At 43.4% G+C, this 15110-nt stretch overlaps 2 protein-coding genes across 6 annotated transcripts in view; one reads left to right on the top strand and one right to left on the bottom strand.

Annotated features, from left to right (window-relative positions):
- The first annotated feature begins 2019 nt into the window (after positions 1–2019).
- LOC310691188 (C-type lectin BpLec-like) overlaps positions 2020–15110 on the top strand; it is a 30931-nt gene continuing 17840 nt past the window's right edge. The window contains exons 1-2 of one of the 2 annotated variants that reach the window (XR_014518374.1): positions 2020–2268; positions 3104–3976. The gene's annotated coding sequence lies outside the window, so the exon portion shown is untranslated. The remainder of the gene's footprint in view (positions 2269–3103; positions 3977–15110) is intronic. The other variant, XM_083470851.1, reaches the window with a different exon arrangement.
- On the bottom strand, positions 4624–13860 carry LOC310692627 (ribonuclease pancreatic-like). Of its 4 annotated transcripts, none has more exons than XM_083473571.1 (3): positions 13724–13860; positions 9435–9781; positions 4624–6374 (listed from the first exon to the last, which is right to left on the bottom strand). In XM_083473571.1, the coding sequence occupies exon 3, from the start codon at positions 6356–6358 to the stop codon at positions 5924–5926; it is 435 nt and encodes a 144-aa protein (XP_083329697.1). In that variant the 5' UTR covers positions 6359–6374; positions 9435–9781; positions 13724–13860; the 3' UTR covers positions 4624–5923. The 4 variants fall into 4 exon arrangements, with proteins under 4 accessions (XP_083329697.1, XP_083329698.1, XP_083329700.1 ...); XM_083473572.1 differs by lacking the exon at positions 13724–13860 and adding an exon at positions 13550–13671; XM_083473574.1 differs by lacking the exon at positions 13724–13860 and adding an exon at positions 10789–10883.

Raw genomic sequence — 15110 nt, 5'->3', positions numbered from 1 at the left:
GCTGTGGCAAACTCTGTCATGTGGGTAATGCACTCTGCGCATGCCCAGAGAATTCCTACTTCATTCTATGGAAGTGGTTAGCTGTGGAAGAGAAATGAGCACTTGTGTCTACGAAGTAATTCATAAGTACTGGGGCCCTGCTTTCCTTCTCCTTAAAAATCCCTGGTCCTGAATGGGATAACTGTGCCCCTAAAGGACCAGGTATGTAGCCTTGTGGTCATTTTGGACTCACAGCTGTCCATGGAGGCACAGGTCAATTCTGTGTCCAGGGCCACTTTCTACCAGCTCCATCTGGTATGCTGACTGAGACCCTACCTACCCACCCACTGTCTTGCCAGAGTGGTGCATGCTCTGGTTATCTCCCGCTTAGACTACTGCAATGAGCTCTACGTGGGGCTACCTTTGAGGGTGACTCAGAAACTACAACTAATCTTGAATGCAACTTCCAGACTGATGACTGCGAGCAGACACCGGGAACATATAACACCAGTTCTAAAAGATTTACAGTGGCTCGCAGTATATTTCCAAGCAAAATTCAAAGGGTTGGTGCTGACCTTTAAAGCCCTAAATGGTTTTGGCCCTGTATACCTGAAAGAGCATCTCCATCCCCATCATTCAGCCCAGATACCTGGTCCAGTTTTGAAGGCCTTCTGGTGCTTCCCTCGCTACAAGAAATGAAGTTACAGGGGGCCAGGGAGAGGGCCTTCTCTGTAGTGGTGCCCTCCCATCAGATGCTAAAGAGATAAATAATTATACAACTTTATAAAGACATCTGAAGTTAGCCCTATATTGGGGAGTTTCTAATGTTTGATCTTTTATTATTATTATTATTATTATTTATATTCAGTTGGAAGCCTCCCAGAGTAGCTTAGGTAGAATATATCATGATGATGATGATGATATTTTGGCCCATTTATCCAATCTCTTAAAGTCATATTGAATCCCAATTCTGTATTCTGTGGCATTAGCTACCCCTCCCAGATGTGATGAGCATAATCTCAATTCCTGCATCCAAGTAATTCATAAACAACGGGCCCAGGAAAGAACTGTGCAGCACCCCACTTGCCACTTTCTTCCAGGGTGATGAGGAACCATTAGTGAGCATTCTTTGGATTCAGTCAGTCAAATCCACCTATCCTTGTCCAGAAAAGAAAAGAAAAGAAAAGGGGGGGGAATTGCAGAATGGAATGGCAACAGAAAACCAGTATATCAAATTACAATCCTACATCACTAAGTATCAGATGATATTTAAATACCCCAGGCATTCTGTTGGCTTAGCTGAGAAGTGCTTGTACTCTGAACTCTTGGTTGTTGTCACTGTTTTTCAGGGCTGAACATCTCTGGAAATTGGGCAGATAATTCTGTGAAAGTAGATAAGAGCAGTCCCAGCAAAGCGTGCCAAGTGTGAAACCTGAACAAGCAGAGCATAGGAGTTTCTTTTTCTTTTTTCCTTTTAAAGGGCCAGGATCATTTGCTCAAATGATGGTGCCTACAGTTGCTCCAGCTGTCAATACATTCTGACACATCATCTCACTGATAAATTATTATCTACAGGTTTCTTTCTTTCCTTTGGAGTTGTTGTGTTATCAGCATTAATTTCCCTCTCTAGGCTCTCTAGAAGTCAACAGTGAAAGCTTATCCATATCTACCCAGAAGAAAACATTTGCTCCATATTTTCTGACCCATCATCACCCTGGTATATCCCCGTGCCTTGGTCTCCCCCCATCATATTTTGGGGAGTGCCTTCTGGATAGTTGGAGGTGTTGAAGTTGTTGGGAGCATTTGGTTCCCTCTCTAGGCACTCCAGAAAGCAGCCTGATGCATATCTGACCCACCAGGGCTCATCATTCAACATGCAGAAATATTAAGATTAAAATTGGTTGGGGCATCAGCTGCTATTTGTCCACCGTTGCTGCACCGTTAGTTGTGGAAACTCTCCAATAAGCTTCTGAGATCTGCACTGAGTGAGATAAACATCAGGTGGATATATATACTCAAGAGTCCCTTGACCAATGAATGAAGTTGAAAAGTAAGAATTTCCCAATTCAGAGCTGGGAGAGTGCCTAACTACATTGGAAGAGATCCCTATTTACAAGGAGAGAGAAGTCACATTGCCACTCAAAAGCTTGCGTACTGCAGAGAGATTCTTCAACCTTATGGAATATAAGTGGGATCTCACTAAGCGTAAGTGATCAGAGGAGACCAGGATAAAGTCATTTCCCACCTGAAAAGTTACTCTTGTTGCTGCCATTCTTTCTTATATATACGGTAAGTAGGAAATCATCCTAAGCAGTCTTGCTCTGAGTCTGTTCTTTGCATATAGAGTCATTTGGTACCTATCAGTAGTAATAAGATTTGCAGAAATCAGCAGGTGAAGATAAACAATATTACAGTGATACCTTGGGTTAAGTACTTAATTCATTCCGGAGGTCCATTCTTAACCTGAAACTGTTCTTAACCTGAAGCACCACCTTAGCTAATGAGGCCTCCCGCTGCCATTGTGCCGCTATTGTGCGATTTCTGTTCTCCTCCTGAAGCAAAGTTCTTAACCCAAGGTACTATTTCTGGGTTAGCGGAGTCTGTAACCTGAAGCGTCTGTAACCTGAAGCGTCTGTAGCCTGAGGTACCACTGTACCTGCTAAGTTTTCTCCACCACTGGCTCTATCTACACCCCTCTCATTGCTGTTTCTTTCCCTGATTATGGAAATATGTTTAATGTTTGTTATTGTGGTATGTATTTTTGTGTCTTTATATTGTAAACCACCCTGTGATCTTTGGATTGAGGGTGGTATAAAATTTTTACTAACAACAACAACAGCTGCATTGCAAAATTCGGGAAAAATGTGAATTTCAAAGGACAGCAGCGTTTTTGTTTGTATTCTGTTTCAGACAGCCTAGAGTTCATGGATTCACTTTTAAATGTGAACTGAATCTTATTTCTCCCTTATCCCTAATTTCAGCCCACCAGCACTACTACCTGAAGCCTGAAATGGTTCACTCTAGACTTCTACCACCTCATTTTGTATATAGCCTTGTTTTCATCTTACACAAATAGGCATCACTTTAACATTCCCCCATTTATTCCTCCTCCTCCTCTCTGTAGATTCCAAGCCCCCACCATGTGGTCCTCCAAGGTCTCCTGCTCATTGCTGGCACATCCGGCCATCCTTCTTGGGCTTCTGCTTGTGCGGTCCGGTGAAGGACAGTCCCGAGAAGCTTTTGTTTGGAAGCACATAGATTACCCCAAAAGCTACCCAACTTCCCACCCTGACACCTACTGCACGCTGATGATGATGCAGAGAGGGATGACTCGATATGTTTGCAAAGAGACAAGTACCTTCATCAACGACTTCCCCATAAGTGTGGTGCAAGTGTGCAGAGGGAGAGGGACTCCTTCAAGTAACTACTTTGACAGCACAGACTCCTTCGATATGGTCCTCTGCAGATACACAGGTGGCCCGCCTCCTTATAACTGCAGGTACAGTGGCAAACCCGCACACTTACGCATTCGTGTGACCTGCACCGGCAACCATCCGACTCACTATGTGACTCAAAGGACATAGGCAAATGGTGATGCAACTCATCCTTCATCCTCAAAAGCCAGAAGCTGTTGGACATTTTGGCCCAAACTCGGTTCTATTATCCTGCATGCTTTCACCTCGATGTATCTCTGTAACATATCCACAATTCAAACTTTTGCTTCTCCAAGAGTCATTTGCTTTCCCAGGGAACCCTGGGAACTGTAGTTCTTCAAGAAGCAGCTATGGGAAATACCTTTGGGTGACATTTCTTCATCCCTTTTCCTTTTGGCCTCTATGGGTATCATTTCCCTCTTTCCACCATGATAATGAAAGCATCACCTGCTGCGTCCCTCTCCTCAGCATTTTCACCAAACAGCATCAGATTTATAAGCAGAAGTATAAACATGCTGTGTTTGTCCCACCAGGAAGGCATAACCCCATTTTCACCTCAGAAAGTCAATCTCCTGGTTATTTGCTCGCCTCTTGCCATTAAGGCTCTTAACTTGGAGGCATTAGAGTTTCAGTGTGATGTGTTGGATACAGGATCAGACTTAGATGGGGAAATGCCAACTCAAATATTCTTTGCCCTAAAATACAAATAAACAAGCCTCACCACCACCACTGCTTCCATAATACTGGAAGCCCAGATCACCCAATGAAGCTAGATGGTAGGAAATTCAAAGGAAAGAAAATTTCCAAAGGAAAGAAAGAAGCCTGTAGATAATAATTTATCAGTGAGATGATGTGTCAGAATGTATTGACAGCTGGAACAACTGTAGGCACCATCATTTGAGCAAATGATCCTGGCCCTTTAAAAGGACAGCTGTGAGTCCAAAATGACCACAAGGCTACATACCTGGTCCTTTAGGGGCACAGTTATCCCATTCAGGACCAGGGATTTTTAAGGAGAAGGAAAGCAGGGCCCCAGTACTTATGAATTACTTCGTAGACACAAGTGCTCATTTCTCTTCCACAGCTAACCACTTCCATAGAATGAAGTAGGAATTCTCTGGGCATGCGCAGAGTGCATTACCCACATGACAGAGTTTGCCACAGCCTTCACACTTAAGAACTTCTCAGTCACAGAAACACCGTTTCAGTATTTGCATTTGCAAAAATTCATTTTATTGCATGCTAAAGCAAGGGTGCTTATGATAGTAAAGGCTTCTACAAGTTGATACATATTTGCTAAGATTGGAGGAGGTAGGAGAAAGTGTTATTTATTAACATTGATTTCTTGCCTGCCATTCATCATATCGTCCCAATATACCATCCACAATGTAACAATAAAGGATTAAAACCATTTGAAACAATTTGCAATCCTAAAAACAAATATCTCAGGTCTCGAAAACCAGGGCAAAGAGATGAGTCTTCAGCAAAGGTGAAAGCTTTGTAATATAGGTGTCAGAAACATCCCTGTGGGGAAAGGGGAATTTAACACCTTAGGGACTGTCACAGAGAATGTCTTCTCTCAGGCAGCATTCCCTAGTGTATCTGTATGGAAGGAGAAGGTCATGCTTTCAGCTTCCAGTCACTGCTAGGGAGTAACGATGCATACAGAAATCAAGCAATATGCATGCCTGGTTGAAGCAGAGGGTTAATGCCATTGGGGAACTTTGTGGCCCTCAAGGTATTGCAGGATCACAACTCCCATCATCCATAACCATCGATCATACTAGCTTGTGCTGATGGGAGTTAAGGTCAAATGGCCACTAGAGGGCCACAGATTCTCCACCCCTGTTTCAGTTTCTCAGTGAACAAATTGACTCATTTGAAATGCATGATGTTTCTCAGATGAGGGTGCTGAGGAAGGGATGCTGGAGGAGATGAAGAGATAACAGCAGGGTGTCCTACACACTGGGTAAAAGAGGGAATTTCAGAAGTTCTAGCTTTCATGATGAGCTACACATTCTGTGATTATTCTTTTTAGTACCCAACCACTAAAAGTGCAAAAGTTGTGCCATCCTCTTTGGCATCTTTCCACCTTTGGCAAAACCCTGAAAACCACACAGAAAAAGATCTGACTAAGGAACAGTTTAATTCCCCTAGTTCCGCTTCTCAGACCTACAGTTCCCCAGGGGCCCCTGGGGAGAAGGAACTATTTCTAAACTGGGTTTAAACCTCCACTGTGGAGTTACATTGTAGGAAAAACAGAAAGCAAAGAAAAAGAACTGAATGATCAAAGAAGTGACGCCCATAAATATTCATTACTGACCCCCGCCCCCTCCTCTCAGGTCTACATTTCCCAGGGTAGGAAGGAACTATTGCTAATCCACTTTAAGCCTGCAGTGTGGATATGCCCTCAAAGTTAAGCGGTAGAGAAAGCAGCAAGCAAAGGGAAATTCAACGGTTGCCAGAATGTCCTCAGACTTCTGCTTCCTGTGGATGAATGGTGGGTTGCATCACACTAATTTGTCAAGGTGAACAGGCAGTCTATTTCTGCAGCCCACACGGACTCGCTTGGACTGCGCCCTGCCACGATAATTACAGTTGGGGAATCTTCCTGTGCTGCGGCAGACGACCACACGGAAGCGCCTCCTGCTGGTATATAAATTGCCCCGGAAGTGAGTTCCCCCACTGCCACAGATTGCCTGGACGGAGCGAGGACTGCCGTTGATGAAGGTGTTGGTGGGTTTGCAGACCCGCCTGTTCAGTCCTCTCCGAGCCATCATCAAGTTGCAGTAGGCATTGTGGTTGTTTGCTGCAGTTTTCGGATAATCAATGTGTCTGTTCGCAAAATCCCGGTAGCTTGCTCCTTCGCTGGACTGCACCAGCAGAACCACGAGGAGAACAGCCAAACGCAACAGCAGCCAGCAAGAACCTTTGGTGGTGATCATAGTGGGGCTGTTGAATCTATAGAGCAGAAGGAAGAAGAGGGGGATATTTTAAATCAAGGAGCGAATTTCTTCAGGAATAAAATAAGAGGCATGGATAGGGATGTTTCTCTCTCTTTTTTAAAAAAAATGATATTTATTAAGGTTTCAAAAAAAGGTTACATAGATAAAAAAAAAGAAAAACAGAGAAAAGAAAAAAAATACAGAATACAGAAAAAATAAAAAACACTTAAAAACAAATCAATCTTTCCATGCCTTACATTTCATTTACCGGTACTTGTTTCCCTGACCTCCTCACACCTCCCTTTTTTGTATTCCAGTTCAGTTAGTTAATTCAGCAATTCCTTTCCCTCTTTGTTTTTATCTTAATCCTTTAACTTAATATATTATAACTTTAGATTCTCACCTGTTAACAATCCATTTTTACATACACCTTTATAACATAGCTGCTAAAACCACTTAACTTCATTCTGACATCATTCTAACATTCATTAATTTTGCAGTATTTCTGTAAATAGTCTTTAAATTTCTTCCAATCTTCTTCCACCGACTCTTCTCCCTGGTCTCGGATTCTGCCAGTCATTTCCGCCAGGATAGGGATGTTTCTCACCCCTCCCCAACTTTAAGTTCCATTCTCCGCATTTCCACGTTTGTTTGCAATTTATTTATTTATTTAGAAAGCCCTCAAGAACATTCAGCAGCATTTTAGCACCAGTTTCTCCTAACATACACATTTTTGTCTGCAGTTTTGCCTAAAATGCACATGTCTTTCAAAACACTTTTCTCTAATATAATGCATTTTTACATGTTATTTTCATAAATATATGCCTTTATATGTGCACTTCACCCTAATATGAGCATTTCTGTAATATAAGCATTTCTGGTTGGAGAAATGCATTGCAAAATTCAGAGAAGTGTAACTTTCTGTGTTTCTATTAGCATATTCTTTTAAAAAGTGCAAATTAAGCAGATTGGCCTTTATATGTTAGCCAAATAAAAGGTGGTATTCAACAGTTGTCCTGCTCAGTGTAGACCCAATGAAACTAATGAGTATGACTAACTCTGAGTGGTACTTAGTTGAATACTACCGAAAAATTTCCCCCATGGGTAAATTATGGTCAACCTGGGGTTTTGACAGAAGAAATTAAGACTCCCCCAGATTGCTCCTAATACATTTTATTAGGATTTATAAAGAGCAATATCCAATATCTCATTTTTTGTTCAATACTAAAATATTGATCTAAATACAATAAGAACATAGAAAAAAAGAGAGAAAGAAAAGCAGGGGACATAGAGAGAGAGAGAAATAAAGAAAAAGAAATAGACAAGAGAGTAAAAGAGAGAGAGAGGGAGGGAAAAAAATAAAGTTCAGAAATGGAAGACCTTCTGATTCTTCATCTGACCACTGTATATAAACAGTATTCACTTCAGCCACTTCAATATAATTCCCTATGAAGCCACTTTCTATAAACAAACATTATCTTCCACCCTCAAATCCAAATGGCATTCTTCTGTTTTCATTTTTTCAGCTCTGGTACACACTCTCTCTCTCTCTCTCTCTCTCTCTCTCTCTCTCTCTATCTATCTATCTATCTATCTTTGTGTGTGTGTGTCTGTCTGTATCTTTAGGAACAGACTGTCATGTGATACCCTGGACATTTATCTTATAAGCTTTGTTATAACCCAGAGACAGGATTTATCAGCTCAATGTGCAGTAGCCACAGCACGTGTGATAGGGTGGAGCTGTCCTCCTGGCACCTGCATTCCTGCTACATACCTGAAAGGGCTCGGAGCAGGGCAGGGTAGCAGCAAGAGTTTTTGGCCACATGGTGGCACTGGCAGGACCAATCTAGTATTCCTGCTGATCTGCTTGTGTGGATCAAACCATGCCACTGCCCTGTCCCAGCCCTGTCCAGGAAAGCAGCATTGATACTAGCGCCAGGTGGGTGGCTTCACCCCAAGACATACGCCACAACTGTAGGAGTGCTCTGCAACTAATTTAAGATGGGTGGACTGCATTGCTAGAAAATATTAAAGATGCAAAAAATCAGGAGAGAATGGGATGTCTTTACAAATTTTATGAAGAAAGTCATTTCCCAAAATTATAATTGGCTTAGTCTCTAGAGATTAAAAATTCCACAGGTAAACAAATAATCTCTCTATTAATGCAAATTGATTACAAACAACTAAAGATATTGAATCATATAAACTGTACAGTGGTCGAAGGAAGTCAACTTTTTCTATTTTCCTTTTGATTTCTCTCTTTCTCTTCCTTTTTCTTTTCAATATGTATCATTTTCTTATTTTTTGTATTTTTTCTTCCTATTAGTAGCTTTTTGGTATTTGGTAACTTGTATTATTTGTGTAACTGTACTCTTTTTTTGAGCAATAATGCAATATTTATATAGAAAAAGAAAAAAAGGAGGGGAGGAGAAAACATTAAAGATGTAATTCTCAGAGAAGCCAAGCACAGTGCTGGCAGCCACTGGAAGACAGTGCATTAGGGAGCAGCTTTATAACAAGGCAGGCTATTTGTCCATTTGGGTCAGTATTCTTTCCAGTGATTGGCAGTGGCTCTCCAGAGGTTCAGGCAGGAGTCTTTTCCTAGTCCAAGATGAAAACACCAGTGATTGAATCTGAGACCTTTTGCATGGACAGCATGTGGTCTGCCACTGGGCCACAGTCCTTCCAAATAACAGACCACACAATAAAGATGCCAGATGTCATAAACTTGGCGATACTGTCAGGAGCCCCAACAGAATATATCCATTAGTAAATATGCTTCCTTGTTTTCTGGACTGTTTTTAAAAAAAATATTTTTAGTTGCTTTTATGGTAGGCTTGAGGTCCATAAAAAAGGCAATTCAGAAATGAGAGAGAAAGAGAGAGAGAGAGAGAAAGAGAGAGAGAGAGAGAGAGAGAGAGAGAGAGAGAGAATAAGTTAGGGAGAGAAAAATCCTTTCAACTCTACCCACTAAAGAAAGAAGAGAAAGCTTCCTTAACATGGGACAGTCAAAGTTCAGTTTCCTTAAAGGGTAAAACAACAGGCACAAGTTTGTGAATGTCCACTTCCAACTTACCCAAGTTCAGAGAAGTCTCAAGGTACAGGATGCCACTTTCTATGGAAGCAAGTGTATCTCAAGCTGCTGTCTGAATTATTATATAGGTTTCAGTTAGGCCAGGATGAGGGGGAAAGAGGGGGGGGGAATCAAGCACTTGCAACATATAGATGGTGAAAGGAGGACAGAGGGCTTTCATCTGAAAATTGCACCATTGGCTGCATGTTTCCAAAGCTTCCCGTAAATGAGAAATACAGTGGAATGAGGAATAAACTGTTAGAGCTCATTCTTTCTTTCCTTCCTTCCTTCTTTCTCTCTCCTTCAAAATGTTGAGGTGACTGTGTGGGCATTACTGATAGGCGACATCACTGAAATAAATGTTTTAAACACATATAAAGCTGAAAACAATGGCAAGTAAGGTATCAATGCAATTATAATAATTTACAATCAGAAGCAGCAATAATTCTTCAAGCATAGGACAATAACTGATTACCTGAAGACTGCAACAATAAGAAGCAGTCTGCAGTTTTTTCTTTAAAAAACTAGTTTTGATAGGGCCACATATATTTACCGGGGGAGGGAAGATAGCAACTTTTACTGGTAGGCCTCATATGCTGATCATATGAGTGCAGTCTATTCCACAGATAGCCTGGTCCCCAACCATCAGTGTACATGGAGCTGTGTCACTTTATGTTTATGACAACCCAGTGAAGTGGGCTAACCTGAGATAGGGTACTTTTCTCAAGGCCACCCAGTTGATGAAGAAGACTCCAGAGTCTGAATCAAGGACAGGGATGGTCTAACTTCTGTTGTCTATGCTCCGTTAATCTCTAGGTTAGATTACTGCAATTCACTATACATAGGCCCGGCCTGCCTTTGAAGATGGTTCAGAAATGGCAGCTGGTGCAGAATTTGGCTACCAGGTTGCTAACCGGGACAAGATGGCAGTGGCGGACCTTGGCATCTCAAATTTCAGTGGTGTCCTGTGTGATGCCAAAATCTGGTGTTCCCCGCCTCTTGCCTTTCGTTGGACTTCATAGTTTTGGCATCTGCCGTGACACCCCAGAAGCTCCTTGAATCGGTCACACTCACCTAGATCTGCTTTTGCAAGGAGGTCTGAGTATATCATACCAATCCTGGCCATCTGGCTACCAATTAGTTTCTGGGCCCAATTCAAAGTGCTAGTTCTGACCTATAAATTCTAATGTGCTTCAGGGCCTTAACACCTCAAGGTCTGTCTCTCTGAACTGACCTGGACTCTGCAATCAGTATCTGTGGACCTTCTTCGTGTTCCCACTCCATGGGAAGTCCAGAAGGTGGCAACACGAGAATTGGCTTTTTGAGTGGCGGGTCCCCATTTACAGAGTGCACTCACCAGATGCGATCCTTACATATCTTTAGGCAACAGGCAAAAATGGACTTTTTCAGCAGGCCCTGGGCATTTAATTATTTGTGTCCTTTTTGCATGGGTGGAATGTCTCGATTCAGCTTTTTTTAAAAAAAGAAATAAATAAAATACATAGTTTGTTAAGTGCAAATGGCTTTATATAGGTCCATAAATTACCATATAGCATATATTCAACACAAAAAAACAGCGACAATTTGTTGTTGACAAAGGACAGCTGAACATATAAAGGGCCCCATTACCTTCAGTAGTTTAGGGCTTCATCGAACCTAAATCCGGCCCTGAGTGGTGGGCGAGGCCAGAGGCCAATGTCAGAAGAGCAACAGATGTGGATTTTATATTTGTACATTAGCCTAGTTTCTGCACACATACACCAATCCTTCCTTCCTGCCTCTATTCAGGTGAGCAAACAGCATTGTCAGAGTTTGAGGGCACATTCCACCCAGTAGAGGTGGTTTTAGGGTCACACTGGGCACTGAGCTGCAGGGGGGCACCAAAACAATGTGGTGCCCCCACAAAGAGTCCCCTCAATTTTAGCATCACACAGGGTGCTGCTGAAATTTGAGAGCCCCTAATCCACCACTGCAGCCAGTTGGGTGTGAAGTAAACCTGGGGAGGGGGTAAGCATATGGAGAGAGTGTGTCAGGTGTGTGTGCGCAGGAGCCAGGCCCTGTGACCAATAGGACTTTGCAGGACTGGGGCCTTCCTAAATTTGTTCTGAAGAGGCAAGGTGTGGCGTCACAGGTGAGGCTGCTTGGTAACTCACTGCACCTGGTGGCAAGAGCTGGGAAGGGATATAAGGTCAGCATTTCCCTTTAGCTCTTTGACACAGCAACACCCTTCCTGCCTGTAGATGCCAGATCTAGATGCCTCCCCCTATCATAGTCTGCTTCACAACTGTGCAGGGATATGAAGTCATATCCACACACTATATCGTGCTGACTTTCTTCAGGAAAAGTGGCTTTTGCTGCATAGAACCAGAGTGTCTGGTTCTATGCAGCAATGCACAAACACTGGTACAAGGGTAAGTGTGCTATATGCCAAATGTGAAATAATGGAAAGGCTCAGCTTTCTAATCAAGACTTTTGAGATACTTCCTCAGCCTTCTCCTGCCTCCCTTCAATGGCCCCCTTAGAAATGATGTCTCAATCCCTTTAACTGCCAACTGCTTTCCCCACAACTGCCCCCTATAATTCTGGTTGAGGGTTGAGTAATAACGTTGGACTCCAGTTTGGAAAGGTAAGTTCTATTGAGGTGAGGAAACTGAAGGCATGGCGCAAGCCTGTGATTTCACAGGTGGGTTTCTGCAATGTCCTCAGATTAAAAACAAGAGAGAGGGGAAGTAAAATTGCACCATCAAGTTAGATGGAGTGGGAGGCTGACTTCATCCATATCCACCCCATATTTATTTTATTTATTAATTGCATTTATATCGCCTGTTTTCCTCCAGGGAGCCCAAGGTGACATTGGTTGTTCCCCCATCCTCCTTTATATTTTCAGAACAATGCTTTGTAAAGCTCACCTGGGGATGTCTGTGATTATTTGAAGTCTTCACAATCCTTAACTGAACCTCTAAACTAACCACCACACAACACCCTCTCTCCCTTCTCTAGAAACTGATGTATAAACCAGTCCCTGGTATGAAGCTCATCTTAGTCGATCAGTCTCCCCACCCCATCTACAATATATTGTGTGTCCCCCACCCCAGATATTAATGTAGCACATATAATTCTATGCCCTGCTACACAACTTGAAGGCACGACGCAAGCATGTAATTTCACATGTGGGTTTCTGTGGGTTAGACTGAGAGATAGTGACTGCCTCAAGGTGAGCTTCATGGCTGAATGGAGATTTGGTGTCCCAGGTCCCAACCAGGGAGCACCAGATTTGCGCAATGTGTGGACCATAAACCCAACCATAAATATCTTTATGCTGCTTTAATTAGTTCAGTAACAGCTCGGCATTTTTCAAAGTCTCTTGAATTGTTGTGTCACTTTCAGGGTTTGGAGTTGAGGCTGGGGTCATGGGCAATGCCTCTCCAGGTTAAAAGATTGTGTGTGTGTGTGTGTGTGTGTGTGTGTGTGTGTGTATTCACTATTTCTGGCTGGGAAAGGGAGAACTGAGAAGGTGAGAAACTGGGAAGGTATAATACAGGGATCAGCAAACTTTTTCAGCAGGAGGCCGGTTCACTGTCCCTTGGACCTTGTGGGGGGCTGGACTATATTTTGAAGGGGGGGAAAATCAACAAATTCCTATGCCCCACAAATAACCCAGAGATGCATTTTAACTAAAAGCACACATTCTACTCATGTAAAAACACACTGATTCCCAGACTGTCTGCAGGCCAGATTTCGAAGGCGATTGGGCCGGATCCGGCCCCCAGGCCTTAGTTTGCTTATCCATGGTATAATGGAACAGGGGTAAAGAAATGTCATACAACGGTATTTCCCGCAGCTGCTCCTTGAAGATCTACGTTGCCAGGATTCCCTGGGAAAGTGAGTAACTATTAAAGCAGTAAAAGCTTATATTGTGGGCATGTTGCAGAGATACATTGAGGAGAAAGCATGACAGAAAATAAAATTGTAGCCAACTCATCCTCAGACTTCTGGCTTCTGTAAATGGAGAGCGAGTTGTACCACACATTGCCTAGCGCATTTGAGTCACATAGTGTGTTGGGTAAATGCCGGTGCAGGTCACACAAATGCGCAAGTGTGCAGGTGTGCCGCTGTACCTGCAGTCATAAGGAGCCGGACCACCTGTGTATCTGCAGATGACCATATCGAAGGAGTCTATGCTATCGGTGTCACTACCATGGGGAATCCCTCTGCCTCTGCACACTTGTACCGCATTTACAGGGCGGTCATTGATGAAGGTATTTACGTCCTTGCAAACATATCGAGTCAACCTTTTCTGAAGCATCATCTGCTTGCAGTAGGTGTCAGGGTGGGAAGTTGAGTAGCTTTTTGGATAATCAGTGTGCTTCCACTCAAAATCTTCTCGGGACTGTCCTTCACATGACTGCACCATCAGAAACCCAAGAAGTATAGCCAGTAATGAGCAGGAGACCTTGGAGACCAGCATGCTGGGGTCTTGCAAACTACAGAGAGGAGGAATAAAAAGGGAAATGTTAAAGTGACAACTAGTTCTTAGGGACCTTTAAAGCCCTAAGCAGCCTCGGCCCAGTATACCTGAAGGAGCATCTCCACCCCATCATTCAGCTCGGACACTGAGGTCCAGCTCCAAGGGCCTTCTGGCGGTTCCCTCACTGTGAGAAGTGATGTTACAGGGAACCAGGCACAGGGCCTTCTCAGGGGTGGCGCCCGCCCCGTGGAGCGCCCTCCCATCAGATGTCAAGGAAATAAACAACTGTCTGACTTTTAGAAGACATTTGAAGGCAGCCCTGTTTAGGGAAGCTTTTAATGTTTGATGTTTTATTGTGCTTTTAATTCTGTTGGGAGTCACCCAGAGTGGCTGGGGATGTGTGTCAAGGCAGCCTGCAGGTGGGGTGCTGGTGGTTCAATATGGTGAATGTTCCCAACACCAAAAAAGCTCATTGAGTAGGGTTTATTTCCTTAGTTAAGAATGCATGAACTGTTCTACATTTAAGGAGTACCTAAGTGGTGTATGGGACGCGGGTGGCGCTGTGGGTTAAACCACAGAGCCTAGGACTTTCTGATCAGAAGGTCGGCGGTTTGAATCCCCGCGACGGGGTGAGCTCCCGTTGCACGGTCCCTGCTCCTGCCAACCTAGCAGTTCGAAAGCATGTCAAAAGTGCAAGTAGATAAATATGTACCGCTCCGGCGGGAAGTTAAACGGCGTTTCCGTGCACTGCTCTGCTTCGCCAGAAGTGGCTTACTCATGCTGGCCACATGACCTGGAAGCTGTACACCGGCTCCCTTGGCCAGTAAAGCGAGATGAGCACTGCAACCCCAGAGTCAGTCACGACTGGACTTCATGGTCAGGGGTCCCTTTACCTTTTAAGTGGTGTACAGTGGTACCTTGGTTTTAGAACAGCTTAGTTTATGAACATCTTGGAAACGGAATGCTGCAAAACCAGAAGTAGGTGTCCCAGTTTGTGAACTTTGCCTTGGAAACAGAACATGTTCCGATTCCTGTTTAGTGTGTTCCATTTGCAAATCGAGTCCCCCGCTGCTAATCAGAGGCTTCCTGTTCAGGCTTCCTGTTGAGTCCCACTGCAACACAGCAGTGATATTTGGAACTTTTGTTTTTGCTATTTTTTTGCATTTTTGTTTGTGTGGCTTTTTCGATTTTTTGGCTTTGACTTGTTCTTC

The sequence above is a fragment of the Podarcis liolepis genome (genome assembly GCF_965112155.1).
Source record: "Podarcis liolepis genome assembly, chromosome: 13".
In the NCBI taxonomy this organism is placed as follows: domain Eukaryota; kingdom Metazoa; phylum Chordata; class Lepidosauria; order Squamata; family Lacertidae; genus Podarcis; species Podarcis liolepis.
This window is presented reverse-complemented; position numbering and strand designations above follow the sequence as displayed.